This window comes from Phodopus roborovskii, unplaced genomic scaffold (assembly GCF_943737965.1).
Source record: "Phodopus roborovskii unplaced genomic scaffold, PHOROB, whole genome shotgun sequence".
Classification (NCBI taxonomy): domain Eukaryota; kingdom Metazoa; phylum Chordata; class Mammalia; order Rodentia; family Cricetidae; genus Phodopus; species Phodopus roborovskii.
Window position 1 is genome coordinate 19776654 of NW_026125444.1, and position 22144 is coordinate 19798797.

General features: G+C 43.5%; 1 protein-coding gene across 3 annotated transcripts in view; it reads left to right on the forward strand.

Annotated features, from left to right (window-relative positions):
• LOC127215421 (aldo-keto reductase family 1 member B7) overlaps nt 1-22144 on the forward strand; it is a 51165-nt gene that overhangs the window by 20585 nt on the left and 8436 nt on the right. The window contains exons 1-2 of one of the 3 annotated variants that reach the window (XM_051175878.1): nt 19179-19343; nt 21867-22034. The exons of 1 other annotated variant lie outside the window; for it this stretch is intronic. In XM_051175878.1, the coding sequence (XP_051031835.1) occupies nt 19278-19343; nt 21867-22034 (234 nt within the window). In that variant the 5' untranslated portion in view covers nt 19179-19277. Of the gene's footprint in view, nt 1-19178; nt 19344-21866; nt 22035-22144 lie in introns of those variants that run through there. One more of the 3 variants, XM_051175879.1, reaches the window with a different exon arrangement.

Below are 22144 nucleotides of genomic sequence, written 5' to 3' on the forward strand. Positions count from 1 at the left end.
CACCTTTCTCCAGAGCCTTTGAGGCACTATAGCTGCAATGTATTCTATAGCTTCTCTCTCTCTCTCTCTCTCTCTCTCTCTCTCTCTCTCTCTCTCTCTCACACACACACACACACACACACACACACACACACACATACCACATCAGAAGCTCTACACATACCTCCCGATCCCCTGTGCCTAGAACTGCCCCCCCAGCCTGGATCTGACATGAACTTCTAGAAGGCAGGAACTCCATCCAAGCGTAGACACGGTGGCTGGCACTTGACAGATACTGAAACAACGAAAGTGAGAAACATGATGAGCAGGGAAAACTGAGAACCTAGAGAGAAGGGCAGAGATGCATACAAGCACTTTTACTCTGAGCTTGTGTGTTACGAGTAAGTTTTTTCCCCCCGCCGCCGGTCCCACAGCCATGCCAGCCCCAATTAACACACCGAGACTCTGTATTAAATATAACGCTGTTGGCCAGTTACTTGTTTCTTATCAGCTAGCTCTGTCTTAAGTATTGACCCATTTCTATTAATCTAAGTACTTTCACATGGTCTCATCTTACCGTCCTGTTCTCTCCAGACTCTCCATGCTGACTCCTCCTTACTACTGGGATCTGCTTGTCCCCCAGAGTTATGATTAAGTCACTTGCCTTGTGAAGTCAAAACAGCAAAACTAGACTCCATAGAATGCCCCAATTAGTCTGGAGGGAACCCGGGGTGGAGGGTGGGGGCAGAGGGTGGGGGCAGAGGATGGGAGTTGGAGGGGGAGTGGAGAGGAGCAAGTGCTAGCACAGTGTCACATGGTACCATTGTTCTAGAAGGTCCATCAAGCAGACTGCTACAATTCTTCATATTTCCAAGGTAGGACCAGGCATCTTCCAAGTGGGCAGTTTCTGTAACAAACGCTGTCTTATTTTTGTGGTGGCTCTTTCTCTCTTTTGTATCTGTCCTGGAACATGCTAGGTAGAACAGTGACCCTAGAACTCATAGAGACCCACTCGCCTCTGCCTCCCAAGTGCTAGGATTAAAGGTGTGGGTCATTTTGGCTTTGGGTGTAGCGCCCACGCTACAATCTGTTCCACGAATCGGGTGAAGGCCTAGAGATTGAAATAAAGACAAGACAGCGGGTCATTCGTTCAATGGCAAAGTCGGAACGCCAAATGCCGAATGCCGTTTATTGAGGGGCAAGAACGGGCTTAAATACCGACTTATAGCACAGTGGAAAATTACAGGAATTTTTTGGCTTAGCTCCTCCTTGTGTTGTCACGAGGTGTGTGCCACAAGATGTGTTGCACGAGGTGTGTGTCACAAGATGTGTTGTCACCAGGTGTGGTATCAAAACAGGAAGAGTACCAACAACAGCCTTGGGGCAAGGAGTTCCCGCCAACAGCTTCAGGCTAGCTCAAGGTGCCTTAGGGTCCTACATTTGGGAATGTTAACATAGGACCCTGTCATTCTTCATCGTTCCTATGCTCCCGCCCACCAGGAATAAAAGTGTGCTGTGATAATAAGATTTTCATGAATAATATTGATAGAATTAATATAACATTGATAGATGAAAGGCAAAATATATAATATGTATTCTCCAATGATATGATTATTCTCCTTATTTGGAGAATAATCTATTACCACTGGAATATTAAAGGGGATAAAATATAAGATCACAACATCTGGCTCATCTATTTTATTTAAAATATTATGTATATCATATGTGTATATATTGATCAGGCCAGGGAAAAGGACATGCTTCTTAAAAGTACAAACTAGGAATATATTGGTAAGTCTGTGAAAGCAGAAAACGCCTATCAAAGCTCTTAGTAAACCTTTGGAGGTTGGTTAAAAGTACACTCCCAGCTTCTTTCCAATAGCTACCTCCAAGAAGCAGAGTCTTTCTCTCTCTCTCTCTCTCTCTCTCTCTCTCTCTCTCTCTCTCTCTCTCTAGTCTTTGACTTCCCTGCTGGTCTGTTTTGACCAGAACAATGTAGCATAAGTAATACTGCATACTTCCCATGGGTAGAACCACTAGAATGCCATTGCTTGTGACTGTGTGAGTTAGCCTAAGAGGATGAGAGCATACTGAAGGGACAAGACCCTCACCTGGTCCCCTGCTTTAGCAGCCATGGCAGTCTGCAGCAAAGACTCAGCAAGATGTACTTGCCTGTCCTTCCCCGACCTCCTAGTCACCAGGAGGTTAGATACCCTCCATGTGGCAAGGAACCAATCAGAAGTTAGCTGGCGGGCTCTGGGCATGCTTTAGAGTGTTTTATGGTAAAAGTGTAACAGTGATGTGCAGAGCATAGCAACCGCCCTGGGAGGGTCTATATGCCATAGCAACCAGTTAACCAATCAATACAGGACAGGCCGCCCAAGCCTGGAAGTGCATCAATCCTGAGACTGTTGCGTAGACATTCCCCTTACACACCCCCATAAATTCCCTGCCTCGAGGGTCCTTCTCACTCCACCAGCCATGAGGAACAAATGGACAAAGGACCCCCAGTTAAGGCAGTTAACATGTTAAACAGTAAAAGACTCTGCTTTTGTATCAGAATGGGTCTCTTGGTGATTTGGGAGTTCCCAATCTACATTTGCAATCCTCCTCAGAAATCAAGAAAGAGCATCCTATTACAACTATTATACCCCTGGCCGAGAAATTTCCAGCTAGGAAGGACTTCTCTCTTCTCTACAAATGAATATCACATTTTCCAATTTTACTATAAGCATCTTCATGTCGTGGGATAAACAATAGTAGCTTTTATTGAAAATAACTTACTCCTCAGTTTTCCTAAGGACATCATGCCTTTATTCTTAGGATATTTAGTTATGTTCTTTTTTCCTTACCAGGAAGTCAGAGGATTCACCTGATGCAAGACAGGGCTTTTGAGGACATTTTGAAACAAACATGCTTGGGTTTGAAGTGGGAAGGCCAGTTCTCATTTCCAGAGCCAGCTTCTCGGTGAGTTTAAGCAGCCTGTGACAACTCGCCAGTATAACTTATACTTTAAAGGCACTTGCTTCTCTATAAACCATACCCATGGTTTACACTGGACAGAGAATGTGTTGCAGAGTCCAGTGACAACCGCCTGGACCCAAGGCACCTGTCTCCCTTGTCCAAATGAATCTTACTTGCTGGACTACCTGTTGGGAATGGGGAATGACAAAAGGTAGAAAGAATTTTCTTCCCTTCTAGAGATGGAACACTTGATCCAAATGGTCACCCTCTGACAGGTGCATGACAGTCTACACCCACGATCAAGCAGGATAAAGCCGACAGAGGTATCTTCCTTTAAAAGCATGTAATTCAAGATTCTCGATGCCTAGTCCTGGGGTGGCCAACTGTTCAGAATCAGTTTGTGTGTGTCTGCAAATGGAGGCAGATAACCCAATGAAACTTTCTAAATACCCTCCTTCCTATAAAGACATCTTGTTGACTAATTGTACCCCTACAGATGGAGTATCCTTTGTTCCTCTAAACGGGGTCTAGGAGGCTCTGGTTAAGCCCCCTAGAGAGTCCCTAGGGTATGGAGAACATGTCTTCAAAGAAGGTAAGGTAGGTTTATAGCCTGGGATCTTCTGGAATTACAGGAGGGGGATCAGAGGTTTAAAAAACAAAACAAAAAACAAAAAAGCAAAAACCAAAACAAGGGTAGGTGTAAAGTGGGGAGGGATCTTTGGTTTCTAAACAAGACTCATTCATACACAAAGCTGAGCATAACAGGGTCTATTTGCATATCCTGGTTAAGTCAGGGTGACCCAAGAGACAGATTGTATAGATTTACCTCTAAACTACATATTTGTCAATTACAGCCTGTGCAAATGCTCTTATGTTAGAGGTTCAGAGTTCTCAAGTAAGGAGTCCAGTGACACTGGAGCTGAATGAGTGAGGTGTCATATCATTTCACCGCAGGAGACTCGTAACCCTGTGTACTAACAGCACAGAATATATTGAAGCCATCTCCTTTCTTTGCTTCCTCATAGTCAAACTATTCTCAAAAACTACGTGTTTAAAATTCCCTCACTGCCGTACATCCAGGCTAATAAGGGAAGCTGTGTTATACCACCAGTGTAAAATATCCAACAAACAACAGAACCATTTACCCCATCACCATTGGAGCTGGATTTCAGCAATGCCTGGTCTTTCGTGTGTGGACTCCGATATAGACACCATCTGTTTTCAGTGGCTCGAGGAGACTGCTGTAGCCAAGAATCCCATCAATGCTGATTTGAGTGAAACAGAAGCTGTTCCAGGAAATGTAGATAAGAGAGATGGTTCCCAGGTTAGCAGAAGAAAAGAAAAGAAAGGATGAGTAGAAGCCTTGGAAAGTCACTTATTTAGAGGCCAGCATGGGGCCTTGAGAAGGAGAAAGAAGGAAGGGCCACACGGCGTCCAGGCATACCAGGACTCAGAGTACACAGACCCCTTCTTATCACTCTTGCTGAGATCAGAGAGCTACTTGAGAAAAAAATGCATGAAAATAAATTCTGTGGCAGCATTACAAAACAGAGGGGTAAGTTTGCCAAGCAAACATTTTACTAGCTGTTCTTGAATATTTGTTAAAGTGTGTGGAGATGTGTTGCTATGATTGGTGTAATAAAAAGCTGGACTACCAATAGGTAGACAGGAGAGACAGGCAGGACTACCAGGCAGAGAGAGGAAAAGGAATCTAGACATGCAGGAGATAGCAGGAAACAGGAGGTGCAAGATGAAAGAGAGGTAAACCACATGTAGATGAAATAGAAATGGGTTAATTTAAGTTATAAGAACTAGTTAGGAAGAAGCCTAAGGTATAGGCTGAACTCTCTTAATTAGTAAGTCTCTTGCTGGTGGGACAGAGAAAGACATGTTACATAATATGGTTTCCAATATGGTGGCACATATTTCCACATAGGAAATAAATGTTCCAAACACACAAACATGTAGCCAGATATAGCGTCCTAGTCCACAATCTTTTAGGAAGGCCACAGTGTACAGAGACACAGCTTTAGCTGCTGCCTGTGGGCTTGAGCCAGCCAGTGTCATGTGCTGAGCCATGTGGTGGATTTAAGACTTGGCTCACATAGTCATAGAAGGCTGCAGGTGTGTAGTAAAGCGGCCCAGACTGAGAAAAATCTTTAAACAGGTATAGTAAAAACTGGGTATAGACAGTCATAGAAAAAAAGTAGTTTAAAAATAATAAAACCTTTAAAGAAAGAGCAAAGTAATGTAAAAGAGAAAAGCCACATGAAGACAGGAAATACACAGGGACTCTGGATCCTGTATGGTGCTTTGATGACTGTGAATTTTTTGAATGCTGAGGAGTGAAGGGCAGCTGCTGAGAGACATTGGACTGTGGAAGGGACTGCTGAATTAAACCAGCCTAGATACTTTAGAAGTGCCTTGGCTCCAAGATAGAAGTTGGGGAATGTGTTGCATTGAAGGGGAGGTTGTACCTTTGTTCCCACAGGAAAAAAAATTATGATTCTCAACAAAATTAATAAATATCACATTTGATTGAAAGAGATATCCTGAAAATCTTGGCTACAGACACGAAGAAAGAAACTAGAAAAGACTACAGGACAGGTGGCATATGCTGATCCCTCTACATGGGAACAGCTCTGAGACTGGATGGGGATATGATAAATCTTGTTGTCTACAGAGTTGATTTATAAAGTTGACAGATGCCTTTTACCTGCTCAAATGTAAAACAAAATCATACATACTGCACATTCCATACTTGTGCTAAGGAAGATATGTACGTTACCTTTAAAACTTGGTGTGTTTTCTGTACAAAAGGACGAGATACCAATGAAGATAAATAGCTCAGGTGGTCCAACCTCTCAGAAGGCCTCTGATGCAGTTTCTTCAAAATTCTACATCCAAAACAACTTCAAAGCTGCTAGCTGAGATGGTCCAGCTTCCAGGAGCAGAGGTGTCTCACTATCATGAAAAGACTTATGTTATCAAAACATTTTAAATGCCATATTCTGTAGGTCATTGAAGTATTTAAAGAACATCTATTTTAAAATATTTCTGTTTGACCTTGAAAACATACCTAGCATGACTATAACTTTGTTATAGATGACCAACTACTAACAAGTCTTTCTTTATTTTCCTTAATTGCTTTCAAGGACTTAAACTTTGCACTTAAAATGAGCCACATAGGTATACTATCTTAAATGAGAGTAGAAACATACATGCAGTATAACAAAAATGACCTCAAATTTGTATTAATATACAAAAAACATAAAAATAAAAATTCTGATATTAGTGGTTGTTCAAAAGTAGACTCAACAATCTATCCTTTTATCCCATCATTCTATACTCTGTCCTCCAATATCACCCTTCAGAAGGAGATTCCTGAATTTAATCCCTGAATTTATGTAGCTTTTTCCCTGACCATGACCAATAACAACTGTAACCAACTCCCCTAAATAATGACAAACATCTATAACCCACCACATGACCAAAAGTCACCTACCCCACCACTTGGAAATGTGGATATCATCTTCTCTAGACTGCTTTCTGTTGTTTGGGGACCCTGATAAAATTTGGATAGTGATCAAGTCCTGGGAAAGCTAGCTGTATTATTATTTTTGTTTGTTAGTTTAGTATCTGTGTGATAGGAAAGTATAGATCTTATCTGAAGTCTTAGCTAGCACCAGTTTACTTAAAAAAAAAAAAAAAAAGGATGATGTGCATCAAAGAACCTCTATATGGAGTTTGCTTTCAATATGGCAAAGCTATCCAATTGGGCTAGATACTGCTCTTGCCTTGATTTCTGACAGTATGTTGTCTAAACTGGGCAAACCAGACATAAAAGAAGGCAACTGCCAAACTTTGCCAAGACAAGGTAAGACAGTCCTTCAAAATTTCTGCTTCACAGAAAAGTGTGTTAGATATTCTAGGCCTGTACGCTGAAGATGAATGCCCCAACATTGTAGAGGATCCCTTAGGTGAATGTCCAGGCAGTCAGCTGTCTCTGCCATTCCTGTAGTTTTAGAAGTTGTTTATTTTGCATGTCCTGTTTATTCAGGTTCTGTAAGGAGTACAGGTTTTTCCGCCTGCCGCCACTGACCTCCTTCCACAGGTCACTTCCGCCCATCGCTCCACCCCCAAATGGGCATGGTCAGTGCCACAGAAGGACTATCTCACTACAGGGTACTATTACATCCTTCTTGGATCTTTGATGGGGTTGAAGATGAGATAATTATTCTTACAGTTTTCCTTATTACAAAATTCAGAAAAATAAACTTAAATAAGAGTAAAGTTTATAGGGTTGAGAAACATAAAAACTTAACTTTATTAAAAAGGCACTGATATGATAGATAATATTGTACTTTTTCTGAATTTGAAAAATACAAATAGAGTAGACATTGTGAATGTAATTCTTACCTGATAATTTTTCTTACGGTATATAGTTTTACTATGTTAGAGTTAAAACCTTTCCTTTTTATTTAGACAAAGGGGGTAAATGTTGTGGGATATTTGTACACTGTGTGAAGATGTATTTGCTGTAATTGGTGTAATAAAAAGCTGACTGGCCAATAGCTAGGCAGGAGGTATAGCTGGGATTTCTGGGGAGAGAAATGAAAGGAGGAGGAATCTATGTATACAGGAGAAGCCAGGGAAACAGGAGGTGCGAGATGGAAGAGAGGAAATGCCACATTATAGAATGCAGATTAATGTAAATGGGTTAATTTAAGTTATAAGAGCTAGTTAGAACAAGCTTAAGCTATAGGCCAAGTGTTCATAATTAATAAGTCTCTTTGTCATTGTTTGGGAGCTGGCTGGTGGGACACAGAAAAGATTTGTAACAACTACCTGGGCTATAGCTCTACTCCCTGAAGTTGAGATGTTAACATAAAATGCAATCACAGCCTGTAATGGCTAATATTGTCAACTAGAGCATCTGGGTTAAATGAAGAGACGCACCTCTGGCATGCCTGTGATAAGTTATATAGAGTACCTTAATTAGGGTTAAAAGACCCACTCTAACTGGATGGCATCATTCAATGGGTTGGGGCCCTAGCTAGCTGAATACAAACATTCAATTCTTTTTGCTCCTCGAGTTTGGAAGCAATGTGATCAGCTGCCTGAAATTCCCACCTTGTGTCTTCCCTGCATGATGGACAGTATTCCCTCAAACTGTGAGCCAAAATAAGCCCTTCTTCCCTTAAGGTGTTTCTGCCAGACATTTTGTAATAGCAATAAGAAACGTTACTATATTGTTAGTTTTCACTAACTTTTTTCTTCTAGACTTTGGACTCTTAACCAAGTAAATTTTATCATCAGATTGTTTTTTGAAAAAAATAGACAAGGTTCTTTAAAATATAAACCAAGAGTATATTGGCAAATTCATGAAGCTAGAAGTATATAAACAAAGACTTTATTGAACACTCTAAGTTTGATTAAAAGCAGCAACAGCTTATTTAAATAAAATCCACCAAGAAGTGAGTCTCTTTCTAATCCTCAACTTTGTGCTGTTTCGGCAACATCTTTTACCAAGAGAATGTGGAGGAAGTGATACTGCACATATCTGATGAACAGAGCCCTTGGAATTCTATTATTTCACAACTATGAATAAGTCCAAGCCAGCCTCCCAGAAGATAGAATAAAACACTTAGGAAAAGGAACCCCAGCCTTTTCTGAAATCCCAATTCAACCAACTAAAGCAAAACCCAAGAGGGACCTAACTGGTACCACGTACCAAACAATTCCAGCTCAAACCTTGAACCCATAAAACTCAAGCCAATGGTTGTTGTTACAATGAACTGACACCTTACCCTGAAGTTGCTAACTGATTACTCCCAACTACCCAATAACATAATTTTTGCTAACTCATATTTCTTGGCTAAAGAAAAAATATGAGCAAGAATGATACACCTGTCTTTACATTGTGACTCACAGAAGATTTCCACACTATAACATTTGCAGTGTCACGCCACCCAATGTGCACAGGGAATAGATTCAAGAGACTTTGTACTGTACTCTGGTGCCATAAATTGTGATATATGTGTGTATTATTAATGTTGAAGTAAATCATTTAATGATATATTATGATGAGGGTTAAGGTTTTCTACCTATGGGTGTAAAAACATCGTGTCAACACACGTCCATAAACAGTGTAATCAATCACACACCATCTGGGAATTAAAATCTGCTTCAAGATCTAACCCGAGTCAACTTATTAACAAATGAGATATTAACAAATATTAACAAATATATAAAAGGCAAAAAGAAGCATAAAAGAATAGAAAGAAACACATCACCTATGTGTCAGCCCCAAATAATGTCATACCCTGGCAACACCTACATTTCTTTCATGGGTTGATGACCACCCAAGTGTTATAACTAATTCAAGTCCAGACAGGACTTGTCCATTACTAAGCTGAATGCAGAATTGCAAACCTTAAAATCATGATTCTATTGTTCCCCTCTCCTCTGGATCTCTTTTCACACAGGAAACAACCAATAGGCCAGGGAAATCCCTTTGTTTTCTTTCTCCTAGTAACTGAGTTCCTATCTTCTTCAAGGAAGTCTAGCTTTCCAACATTCATCTACACTAAACTTGCTGACTCACTGTGATTAAACAGAAAAATTTCCATACTTTAGTCAAAAGTTCACAAACATGGATGAAACAGTCTGTGTTCCTCCAGAGGTAAGTGGAGAAGCAAAATACGGTATAATCGGGCTAGAGAGATGGCTCTGTGGTCAAGAGTGCTTTCTGCTCTTCCAGAGGACCCAAGCTCAGCTATCAACACTCATGTCTATAGTCTTACAACAACCTGAAACTCTAGCTCCAGGGTATTGGGATGCCTACTTCTGGCCTCTGCAGGTACTCACCCATAAATAAAAATAAAATAAAATATAAATATGATACAGAACATCAGTGGAATAATAATCTCAAGAAAATGACTTGTAAATTAAAATTCTGCCAGGCGTAATGGTGCATGCCTTTAACCCCAGCACTTGAGAGGCAGAGGCAGGTGAATATCTGTGAATCTGAGGCCAGTCTTGTCTATGAAGTGAGTTCCAGGACAGACAAGGCTATGAAGAGAGATCCTGTCTTGAAAATAAATTCCCTTTTGCTTCTTGATATATAAAATCAAGGAGCTACTCTTTGAATAATCTGAAATTTAAGTTTCATCATAGATCAACTGTGATGGCTATTTTAATATTTCAAAGAGAGTTTTAATATCTTAGTTACTTACTATTTAAATTGTAATATTTTTAAGGGATAGTCTCAAGATTACCAAACTTCTGGAGGTCAGGCTGGTCTACAAAGTGAGTTCTGGGGTAATTAGAGCTACATAGAAAGACTTTATCTCCGATAACAATAACAACAATAAAGTTTTTTTTAAGCTTCTGATTGAAAATTAAGAAATCCTACTTTTATCTTAGAATAACCTTTCTGGAGTCTGAAGAATTTACATGACTATTCTTTCTTCTAGAGTCAGATTCTCTCATCCCTGAACTGAATGAGGTGTCAGAGCATGGCCTGCCTATCTAGGGTTCTTTGTTAGATGCAGTGAGTTGATGTTATTAGATTTTGAAGGCTTGTAGTGTCTGGGATCTGCATGATGCTTTCAAGGATCTTAGGAAGCTTAAACTGTTTTCTGAAACTATGGTACTATTTTCTTCTACTCTTATTTTCCCAGAAGTGCATAATGGAGTTTCTTGTCAGAGCCAGGAGGAAGGCCACAAATTCAAGGCAATCTGATGTACCAAGTGAGTTCCGGCTATCCAGTTACCCACCACTGTTGCATTTAGAAATAGACAAAGGCACAGCTTGCCTCCCGGCTTTGTCTGATGAGCTCCCCAGAACCTCACTTGCTAGCCTCATCCCAGTTATGCTCCAGGCCCACAGCTCTTCCACTAGCCTTCCCTGGTAAGCCAACCCTCACCAAAGAAGCTTCTTTTTGTAGCAGGTGGAACTTGCTACAAGTTATCAGAACGCAGAGAACAACTGAGAATTGGGTGCCAACCCCAGATGATACATCTACAACTCAACCCATACCGCTAAAGCTCAGGGAAGATCTCAGAAGATGAGGTGGAAAGATTAAGAGTCTGCTGCAAGATGGTGTCTTCCAGACATGGCATGGAAGCTGTGCCCTTGAAATCTCAGCAACATGGTTGTTTAAACAGGACTTGTATAATGATGCCACCAGTCAGCATGCCAGCCTGAATGGGGAACTCTCTCAGAGCCTTACCCCTTAGATGAAATGGTACAGGAAATCAATGGCTGCTGAGAAAGGGAGAATCAGTCTCCTCCAGGGAAAAGCCCTCTAATAGATTATCCAGTCCCAAGTGGTCAGTCCTAAACACACATATGTATGAGCAACACTAAGTGGATGCAGTGGGATTATGTGTGTGTGTGTGTGTTTGTGTGTGTGTACATACACATATACATATGTATACATATTTAAAGAAAGGTCATGAATTTGAGAGGAAATGGGGATGGGAGAAGTTGGAGAGGGGAGAAAGGACGGTTGAGAATGACATAAATACAGTACTCAGGTGAAATTCTCAAAAAAAAAAAAACAAGTTAAGAATAAACGGAGGTGGGGGAATCCAGTTCCAGCAGTCTTTAATAGAACCATATATCCAGACGTTAATACACAATGCTCTTCCAAAGGACTGGAGTTCAGTTCCCAGCGCTCAAATGAGGCAGCTCACCATCACCTGTAACTCCAGCTCTGGCTCCTTCAGCCACTTGTACCCATGTGAGCCTATCCCAACCTATGCACACAGATAAATTTATTAAGAAATAGCATACATTAACGGTTTTGTAAAAATGCAAACTAATGTCACCCAGCCTGAGTTTTTGTTTTGGAAAACATTGACATTTTATGTGAAAATTGTACATGTAGTGGTCTTCAGAGTCTCGGCAACATTGGGCCACCATGATATATATATATATATATATACATACATATATATATATATATATATATTTTAATGCTCTATGTTGGGGACCCAAGTGTCCTATTTGTACCTTCACATCATCACTAATGTCTCACACATCTTTCTTCTTCTTTACTTTTTAAACATACTGACTTATGGGACACAGAGTGAACTTTTTCCAGTCCTAGAGATTAAAGTTAGGTCCTTTGCTGTTGTGTGACACAACTTTTCCTGGGGGAATGCAGCACACACATCTATCTTCCCAACCCCACTTAGGGAACTCACGAAAGACCAAAGTACAGATACCACCAGAGTCCAGTTTGGCCAACCAGAGAGTTTTAGTGGGGTTACTTACAAAGAGTATGGGTGAGGAGTGACTTACAGTATCAGAAATGACTCAAAGACGGTTGCACCACAAAAGCCCACCTTAGCACAGGTGACAGCTCACAAGGTTGGGAACCTGGAGCGCACTGCACAGCCTGCAGGCTAGAGCATCCTTTCCTGTGTCTCTGTTGGTCTAAACCTCTTCCAGGAAGCTCTGCTGCTTTCTGCTTCTTCTAGGAAGCTGTTCTGGCTTCTTTGCAGCTTGGCTTCTCTGGGAGTCTTCTTGGCAGCTCTGTTCCTATTGCTAACTCTGTCAGGGTAAGGGCTAGTGAACCTGCTTTTGAGTTGTTGCCGGTTGTTGTTGTTTGTTTGTTTGTTTTTAAGCTTCCTTGCTTAAGGATGTCCTTGCAGGATGGAATGTTTCAGTCTCAGAGGAGGAAGCTCTAAAACAATATCCCTTTGCCAGGCTAGTCCTTTAAGGCTGAGCTTCTGCGACTTTTCCAAAATGATTTAAAGATTTTTGAGACAAGTCGTCACTACATTGCCACACTCAGCCTGCAGCTGACTTTCTCTGCAGTCCAGTGTGGCCTTGAACTTCATTCTTTTGAGGAAGTGACTAGCTCAGGCCAGCCTTGGACTGCCTAGTAACCAAAAATGACCTTGGCGTTTTAACCCTCCTGCATCACCCTTTTAAGTACATGGCATCATAGGTATTATCCATCACGAGTCTTTTGCTTTTCTGCTGTAATGCCAGGGTCATTCTCATTAACCAGTGGTCAGGCCACACAGTGCTTACTCAAGTAGAACACCACTGACCAGTGCTCTCTGGATTGGAAGGGGAAGCATGACCATGAGCCTTTCTAAGCAATGTCCTTAGTGAGTTTATCAGTTGGAGCATGATGCAGCTCTCTTCTGAGTTCTTAAAGAGAAGCTCCCAACAACTGAGTCCTAAGAGTTACCTTTGTTTATGGATAAAATACATTTATTTAAATTTGCAATGAGCTTGTTTTACAAATCCCAGTTCCTTATCCTTTCCCTCCTCCCCATCCCTACTGCCAACCCTCATCCCATCCCCTTTCTGCTCCCTAGGGAGAGTGAGACCTTCCATGGTGAATCTTCAAAGTCTGTCATATCATATGGAGCAGGGTCCAGGCCCTCCCCGTATGTCTAGGCTGAGAGAGCATCCCTTTATGTGGGATGGGCTCCCAGAGTGCATTCGTATACTGGGGATAAATACTGATCCACTGCCAGAGGTCCCAGAGGCTGCCCAGTCCTCCTACCACTCATGTGCAGGGGATCTGGGTCAGTCCTATGTTGGTTTCAGCTATCAGACTGGAGCTGCTCTCTCGTCCCAAGCCTCTGCAAGGCACAGAAGTCCGTACCCACTTGTTCACTCTAGCTCTCAACAATTTTATCTTTCTTTTATTTACTAGTTCTGATCTACACCTTTCCCCCAAGGGAGCTGCTGAGCAGCCCACATTGTCAGCCATCTGGACATGCCAGGATGGAGGATATGGAGGGATGACACACACTGATAACACCAGCATATATATGACAGTTTGGAGGATCTTTAGTTGCCAAGCTGAGAACATAGCAATTTCCAGAGTGGAACACGCAGTAAGATCCAGATTTTAAAAATAAGTAAGTGAAAGATAATAATTAAAAAAGAATTGTGGTGTAGAGAGGACATACATTCACAAGTTTCTGAATTGTCGTCTCTTACCCAATTTCACCACAATGCAAAGCAAGCTACCTAATGGAGAATTGTGTTGCCACAGCAGAGAACTTATAAAATACTTCGCCGAATGAAATAAGCAGATTTTCAGTCCTTTCAAAGCTGATGTTTTAGCCCTTTAATCTAACCCCCTCAAATCAATTTGGGGCTACAATAAATATGACAAATACATACTATAAGTATTCAGGCATTATGCTGGCCTGCCCATCACCTGACAGAATACACTGGGGAAGGTGCCCTGGTCAGCCCAGGTGCAAAGGACCCCTTTAAAAGAAAGACCCCCGCCTACTTATGCTCTATTTCCTGCTATTCCCCTGGGGGCAAACACGACTTTTCCTGTCTCCCTCTTCTCTTCCCTCTCTCTCTGTCTCATTGTCTCTTTACTCCCCTAATAAAACTTCTCACTAAGCTCTGTCTGCCAGTCATGTTTGTCATGTATCCCCCCCCCCCCATGGAATGCACCAAGGTTTCCCACATGCTTTACTGTAACACACACTGCCCCAAGTGAGCCTCACGAGTTCTTCACCATATCCACCACCCCACTGGGTATCCAGACTACCACAGCCTCCTTCACGGTCTAGCCTGGTGAGCACGCTGACCTCCTTACATACTCCTTTCCCACATCCAGCACTCCACTCTAGCCTGGCTTCAGTCTTCGCTCCAGAGCAGCTCTACGCTTGGGCCAGGAACCTTCCCCCCATCTCCCAAACCACAGGACCTTCCCATGTCACATCCAACCTTTTCAATCAGACCTATCTACCCCATACTCCTGGCCTGAACCAGGAGACACATCCTACATGACAGCCTCTGTTCACCAGGCTCCATCGCATCTAAGCCATTTCCTGCCTTGAGTTGTAGCTGACTTTAATCGGGTCAGGACTGGTCTGTCACTAAACTGAATCTAAAACTTCAGCATCTGCTGTTGCCTTCCCCTCTGGATCTCATCTCTCACAGGAAACAGCCAACAGGCAAAAGAGGCTATTTTTTTTTTTTTTTTTTTTTCTTTCACCCACAAAGCTAAAGTTCCTGTTTACATTAAGGACATCTAGCTTTCTAGCACTCAACTACACAGAATTTGCTGACTCATGGTGAGCCAGCAGAGAAAATATGTTACTCAAAGTCCACAAGCGCTGAGGAAACTTCTTTGCCTTTCTAGAGGTAAGTGAACAAACACACACTGGGCTCACGCAGACAACGGGACAGCAGGTAGATAGAGCTTGAAGGGAAGGAACCTTGCCTGGATTCCATGGCACAGGAGAGGGCGGCCGAGGCTGGGGACAAACACCCAGGCAGACAGAGCTTAGCGAGGAGTTTTATTAGAAAGGGCAGGCGGGGGAGGGGAGGAAAGAGAAAAGAGGGAAAGAGACACAGAGATATAAAGAGAGGACAGAAGAGAAGAGGGAGACAGGAAAAGTCCTGGCTGCCCCAGGAGAACGGAGGGGAAGAGAGGAGAGCAGAAACAGAGAGGGCAGAAGGGGGGGGGGGGTCTTGTTTTTTCTTTCTTTCTTTCTTTTTTTAAGAACTCATACAATTGGGACTGAACAGTGGTAGGGATGGGTACAGAAGGCATCGGAGGGCTGGGAACGGGGAGCAGACTCGATCAAAACAAATTATGTGCATGTACAGATTTCTCAAGCAATAATTAATAAATAAATAAATAAATAAATAAATAAATAAATAAAGCCAGGTGGTGGTGGTGCACACCTTTAGCCCCAGCACTCAGGAGGCAGAGGCCGGTGGATCTCTGTGAATTCAAGGCCAGCTTGATCTACACATTGAATTCCAGGACAGCTAGGGCTGTTATACAGAGAAACTCTGTCTTGCAAAACCAAAATCCAAACCAAAACAACAACAACAACAAACAAACAAACAATAAAACAAAAATGAAGCATGACCCGTGCTTAGAATCCCAGAACTCAGAGGCTAGAGGCAGGAAGGTCAGCAGATAAAAGTCCAACCTTGGCTACATAGTGAGTTAGAGGACTGGCATCCACATTTCTCATGAAGAGGCGGGGGAGGGGTGGAGGTGGGAATTGGGGGGTGGGGGACTGGGGAAGAGTAGAGTAGGGGGCAGCTAAGATGGCAGGTGCTTGAGGAGTAGGCACAAATCCCCAAGCTTGATTATTAGTACCCTTAGGTCTCAAATGGCTGAGGTGCCTATTTAACATACATACCAAAGCAGACCAGGCCACCGGGTTCTCCCAGCATCCCTCGGTCACTAACCGTTACAGGATATGGGTGGCCTACCTCCTCCCCCCCCCCCCCACACACTCTCGCCCTGCTCTCTACCTCCACTCTCCAGCCCAGAGGTTGGACTGCCCTCCCCCCTTCCCTAAATAACCCAACCATTGTGGTTCCCTGGCCTTTCCATCCCCCCTTTACCCTCTGTCTCCTCTCCCCCCCTCCCCCATCTTCTCACATGGCTCCGGGTCATGTCCACTCAGGACTCTCCCTGATGTCCCTGCTTCTTACTATGCTCTCCCTTTTAGCTACAATAAACCTTCTCCTCCACCATACCTAGGAGCAGTCACATCCCTGTCCCTTTTATTTTATTTTTTCAATCGTCTGGGAGTGCCATAAGTGAGTTCCCTCCCCAGGAACCTGGCCCCTGGGAACCAAGCTGCTGGCCTGACTCCACTCCTAAGGTATGGAGGAGGGGTCATTTGTTTCTGCTGGCTTTTGCCGGCCACAGAATTGGATTCTTGAGCCTGCTTCTTTTTCCTTAGCTAATGGCCCACCTCTCCCGGCATACTCAGTAGGTAGCCTCTCTCTGGCTCCTGGCTCCCTTTGGGGCACCCGCCACGTGGGCGTATTCCTGCTACACCTTCTGGGGCCACACCACTTGGGCAATTATACTTACTGAGACACTTGGTTCTCCTACTGGGACCCTCTCTTTTCCTAAAGCCTCTCACAGTGCACCTCCACAGCTGTTTCCTCCTCTGCCTGTTCTAACCACTTGCCTCTCCCCCTCTCCAGGCAAAGAGTCCCTACAGAGCGCGCTGCTTTCCTAGTGAAAGCCGCACCCCCGCCAATGTGCCAGGAAGCTTCCTCTCACTTGATTGGCCCCTATCACATGGAAAGGGACGCCTCTCCTCTGTGATTTCTCCCGGACTGGAAAGCCCAGGATGGAAATTCTTGTCACACTTTGTGGGAGAAGCTAGGGAAGTGAGGCTGAGGAGCCATGCCAGGGCTGCCAAGGGCTTCCCACCCGCCCGCTCAGGGGCCAGCCACAGCAGCAGGCACCCTGCGGGGCAACCTGAGAAAGTCACCAGTCCTCAGCCATGGCCGTGGTAGGACTGAAACCCTGTGGCCCTGGAACCTCTTAGGGCTCACTGATAAGTCAGAGCCTCACCTGTGGAGCAGAATAAACAGGCCTGGAAAACGGAGAGGGAGGAGGGAGTAGCAAAGGATCCAGGGCAACAAGCCATCAGTTAGTTCATTGTGCCTGAAACAGAAAGAAATGGCTTTCTCTCCAGTAAACAGGCCAGGGGCTGTTGACATTATGGGGTATGGCTGTGGTTTCTTGCAAAGGGAGTGGGAATGCCTGGCCTCTGCTCAGAGGATTACAGCAGCCTGGTCTCTGTGGAGAACTATTGCATGGGTGGTAACTGTCCACCAACATGCCAGTAATGAAAAGGAGTCTTGAAATGAGCTTGGCAAAACGCTCCGTGACCCTGTTGGGAACGGGCAAAAGTCACGCTTCAGACTCCATTTTACTTGTAGGGTGAAACAAAGTTCAGGTTCCCAAGCCCTAGGGCAGCTGGGAACTTTCCGTAGCTGACCCACCTCCTCTCTAAACCATAGACATACTCATTATGCATCTTTAGCTCTCTAGAAATGAAATGGCTGTTCCTAATGACAGAAGGGACAAATGAATCTGATTGGTTGCACTAGGTTTCCACATCACCCCCCCAAATGCCCCTCAGTTCCAATCCTCTCTCCTGGTACTATTCCCTTCACCCATGTGTGCATAATCCCCCATTCTCATCCTCACGAGCATCCAGTATACCCACAAAATCTATTCTAGTTTTCCTTCCCAGGAAGATGTATGTATTTCCCCGTGGGCCCTCCTTGTTTCTTAGCCTCTCTGGGCCTGTGGATTGTAGCATGATTATCCTTTACTCAACAGATAATGTCTACTTATGACTGAGTACCTACCATGTTTGTGTTTCTGGGTGCAGGTTACCTCATTCAGGATGATTTTTTTCTAGTTCCATCCATTTGCCTGCAATTTTATGATGTCACTGTTTCTTTTTCTTTCTTTCTTTCCCTTTTTAAAAATTGTTGTTTTGTTCTTTGTTTTTTGAAGACAGGGTTTCTTTGTGGCTTTGGAGCCAGTCCTGGAACTTGCTCTTATAGACCAGGCTGGCCTCTAACTCACAGAGATCCACCTGCATCTGCTGAGATTAAAGGGGTGCGCCACCACCGCCCAGCTTGACGTCATTGTTTCTAATAGCTGAGTAATATTCCATTGCATAAATGTACCACATTTTCTTTATCCATTCCTCTGTTGAGGGACATCTAGGTTGTTTCCAGTTTCTGGCTATTACAAATAATGCTGCAATGAACATAACTGAGCAAGGGTCCTTGTGGTAGGATGGAGTGTCCTTTGGGTGTATATCCAAGAGTGGTCTTGAGATAGATGGATTCCCAATTTTTGCTCACAGAAAATTTTGCTCACAATCAGGCAGAATTGCATGAATACAAATTAGATCACTGACATTTGCAGAACCACATCCTGACACAAAGGCTACCATGACCTTACATAAAAAAAAAAAAAAAAAAAAAAAAAAAAAAAGAAAGAAAGAAAGAAAGAAAGAAAAGAAAACACACACACAAACCAAGAAAGACCTTTTTACTAGGTCATATGCCAGTTTATAGCCCCTTGTTTATTATTCTGTGGCCAACCACAGTTGTTTCAAAATAGTTATGTTAAGATGTCTCAGTTTGCCTTGACATTTTCCCTTGCCTCAAACTGCTTGAATACCCACTCAGTTCACTAGAGTTATATCCACTCCCATGGCAATATCTCTTTGCAAATAAACTTCCCATTTATTTATTTGGGTGAACCTTTTACCCTTGTTACTTAGGTTCACAAACCTCTGAGATACACTCCCACACTAAATCAGGCATTTTCCACCAAGGATACTTTGAACTGTGAGGAGTTTTACCTTTGTTCACACCAGTCAGTCCTTTAAAAATTGAAATGGCCTTCCTGTTCTAATGCTCCAATACTGGCTACTTGCCAGTGCAGTAAGAGCCCGCCTCCTTATCCAGGACATAAAACCTCCCCCAGCAGGCAGGCATTCATCTGCTCTCTCTCAGAAAAGTCTCTGCAGGAGCCATGGCTACGTTTGTGGAGCTCAGTACCAAAGCCAAGATGCCCATTGTGGGCCTGGGCACCTGGAAGGTGAGTGCATGGTCTTGGGGGTGGGCTTGGCATGTTCCCCTTCATTGCATAGCATCTGTGTTGGGTCTGGAAGCCCAGAGCTGTCACCCAATTCTTTCATTTGGAGCTTATTTGGATTGCAAATTTCCTCTTAGAACTTTGAGCCTTTCCCAGAATTGGCTGGCAACTATCAGGCTTCAAGCTGGTACTATACTTTGGGAAGAAAATGGTTTTCGGGGTAGATATTTTCTCAGAGATCTTTTCCTTGGGACACAGAGGCTCTCTGTTGGATTGTTACTGGCTGAGTGACAGAGAGGAGAGAGTTCTGAACTGCTCATAATACAAGACTCTATGCAGGCATCCCAGTGGTTGGGGGCTTGGGGATAGGCAGTCTCAAACCCCAGCCCAGGCTACTGAACCGGAACCTACTCTTCTCCAAGACTCCATGTGACTCCCTGACACAGTAAAATCTGAGCAGCCTGAGGACTACAGAGCCTGGGCCAGGAGGGGCATCAGCTCAGGTTCTGTCCTGACTGTGTTAATCTCTCCTGGCAAGTTGTTCCATGACCCATCCCAGTGTCCAGTGAAGTCAGTTTCTCAGCCTCTCTTGGGACAAGGCTGACATCTTGTAGCTGCTCCCTTCTGACTTCGCCCTTAGTGATAACACTACAATAGCCAGCTCAGTTTACAGGAGCTGTTTTTAATTTAGAGTTTGATTTCTCGAGACAGGGTTTCATCCTGTAACCTAAACTGGCCCCAAAGAAACTTGGGGTAACCCTCCTGCCTCAGCTTTTTGGATGCTGGGATTATAGATATAAACCTTCATCCCTGGATCATGAGCTATTTGGGAACCCTTCTCTCCTGACTCAGACTTATCTCCAGTCCTCCTCCTCTGTTTCTGTTTTCTTCTTCACACAGATCCCTCTTTGGTTTGGTGCTAGATTGAAATCTCCCCTAGAACAGCAAGACTTGCAAATAAATTACAAATTTCACATTCCATCACGGTAACAAATAATCACGAACCTCCAGGGAATCTACTTGCCCTGAATAAATTTAGAAGAGATGAACATTCAGAATTTCACAAGCGTTGTAAATATTGTGAGGGAGTTGTTTTCAAAGGGAGGAGATGGTGCTGTGGAATAATCCTTCTGTTCATGGTAAGGATGGGTTCCTTTCATTGTTAATTAAAAAAAAAAATGAGTGGCCAATGGCTAGGCAGGTTTAGGGGCAGAGAGAATGCTGGGAGGAAGAATTGAAATGGCTTAATTCAAGTTGCAAGAGCTGGCTGTAAAAAAGTCTCAACTATCAGCCCAGATTTATAATTAGTAATAAGTTTCTGTGTGATTGTCTGGGAGCAGCTAGTGGGATAGAAACCTCTGTCTGTAAGATGGTGCAGCTGTAGGACTCTGCCTATCAGTGAACATGCAGGAGGGTGGGGCTTTGAACCTGGACCCCAGTGCTTTTGAGTTTCTGGCTATACCCGTGATGGTATAACTGATCTCTCCTTTATGTGCATCTCAAAGTCTGATACTTACAAAGAATTTTCAGATTTTTTGATCGGTGCTATTTTTATTGTTTGAGAGTCTTATGTGGCCCAAGTTGGGCCCAACTCATTACGTGGCAAAGACTGGCCTTGAACTCCTGATTCCTCTACCTCCCAAATGTTAAGGTTACAAACATGGGCCCCCACATCCAGCAGGATGATGCTTTGTTTTGAATGAGAGGGCAGTGTGCCCCAATCTGGCCTCAGAGTCATTACCCTCTGCCTCCGTGCCTCTCGTGGTGGGATTACAGGCACCCAACACTGCGTGAGTGCCCAGTGCTTGTTTTCCTCTGCCAGTGTCTGGCTTGGCTAGGTTAGATCAGAAAGTGATATTTCTAATGTTCCCTTTTCTCCCTTTGTCTTCTTTTTCTTATCAGTGGTGGGAAATTGAATATTATAAAGTTTCCTATCTGTTCCTTTTCTGAAGCATTAAGTAAGTATTGGTTACATCAACCCAGCCTTACTAAGTGCTAGGTGATATGCTAAAAAGTTCAGTCTTATGGCAAACAAACAACACAAACGTCTCAAGAGGCAGGCCCAATACTGTTGTTGTAATTTGTTGTCGAGGTTTTTAGAAGCTGAGCAATCTGCTCAGCCGTATACTGTATCATGGCAGAGCAGACTAGTTTGCAATGACTATTTTGAGGTCCTTCGAACAGTCTGGAGTCTGAAAATCCTTCTTGGTCCCTTCAGAATGTAGTTTTCAGCCTGGCCTTCAACAAGTTGCAAGGGGAGCCATCCATCACTCTCAGAAACTGGAGATCAGTCTGGATTAGCAGACAACTAACAGTTAACTGGAATAGGACATGGGTGATAATCATTACAATGACATGTGTATTAAGAGAGTGATGAAACCCATCACTTGTATGGTAACCTAAAAAATGAAATGCCCACTTGGAATTAAGACCCCAGCAAGGGTGTGGATTTGAGAATATGGACTATGTGGACCCTCTAAGAGGCAACGGGCCTTGGGACTATCTGTCTTTTCCATTGTCTTTCAGTCTCCACCAGGCAAAGTCAAGGAAGCTGTGAAGGCCGCCATCGATGCTGGTTATCGCCACATTGACTGTGCCTACGCCTATCAGAATGAGAGTGAAGTAGGGGAAGCCATCCAAGAGAAGATCAGAGACAGGACTGTGAAGTGGGAGGACCTCTTCATCGTCAGCAAGGTACGAAGGCTCGATGGCCAGCTTGGCGGGCAGGACTTCAAAGCAGGCGAAAGCTGGGTGTGGCCAGCTTCAAGAGCTTATCAGCTGTTCCTCTGCACCTGCTTGACTCC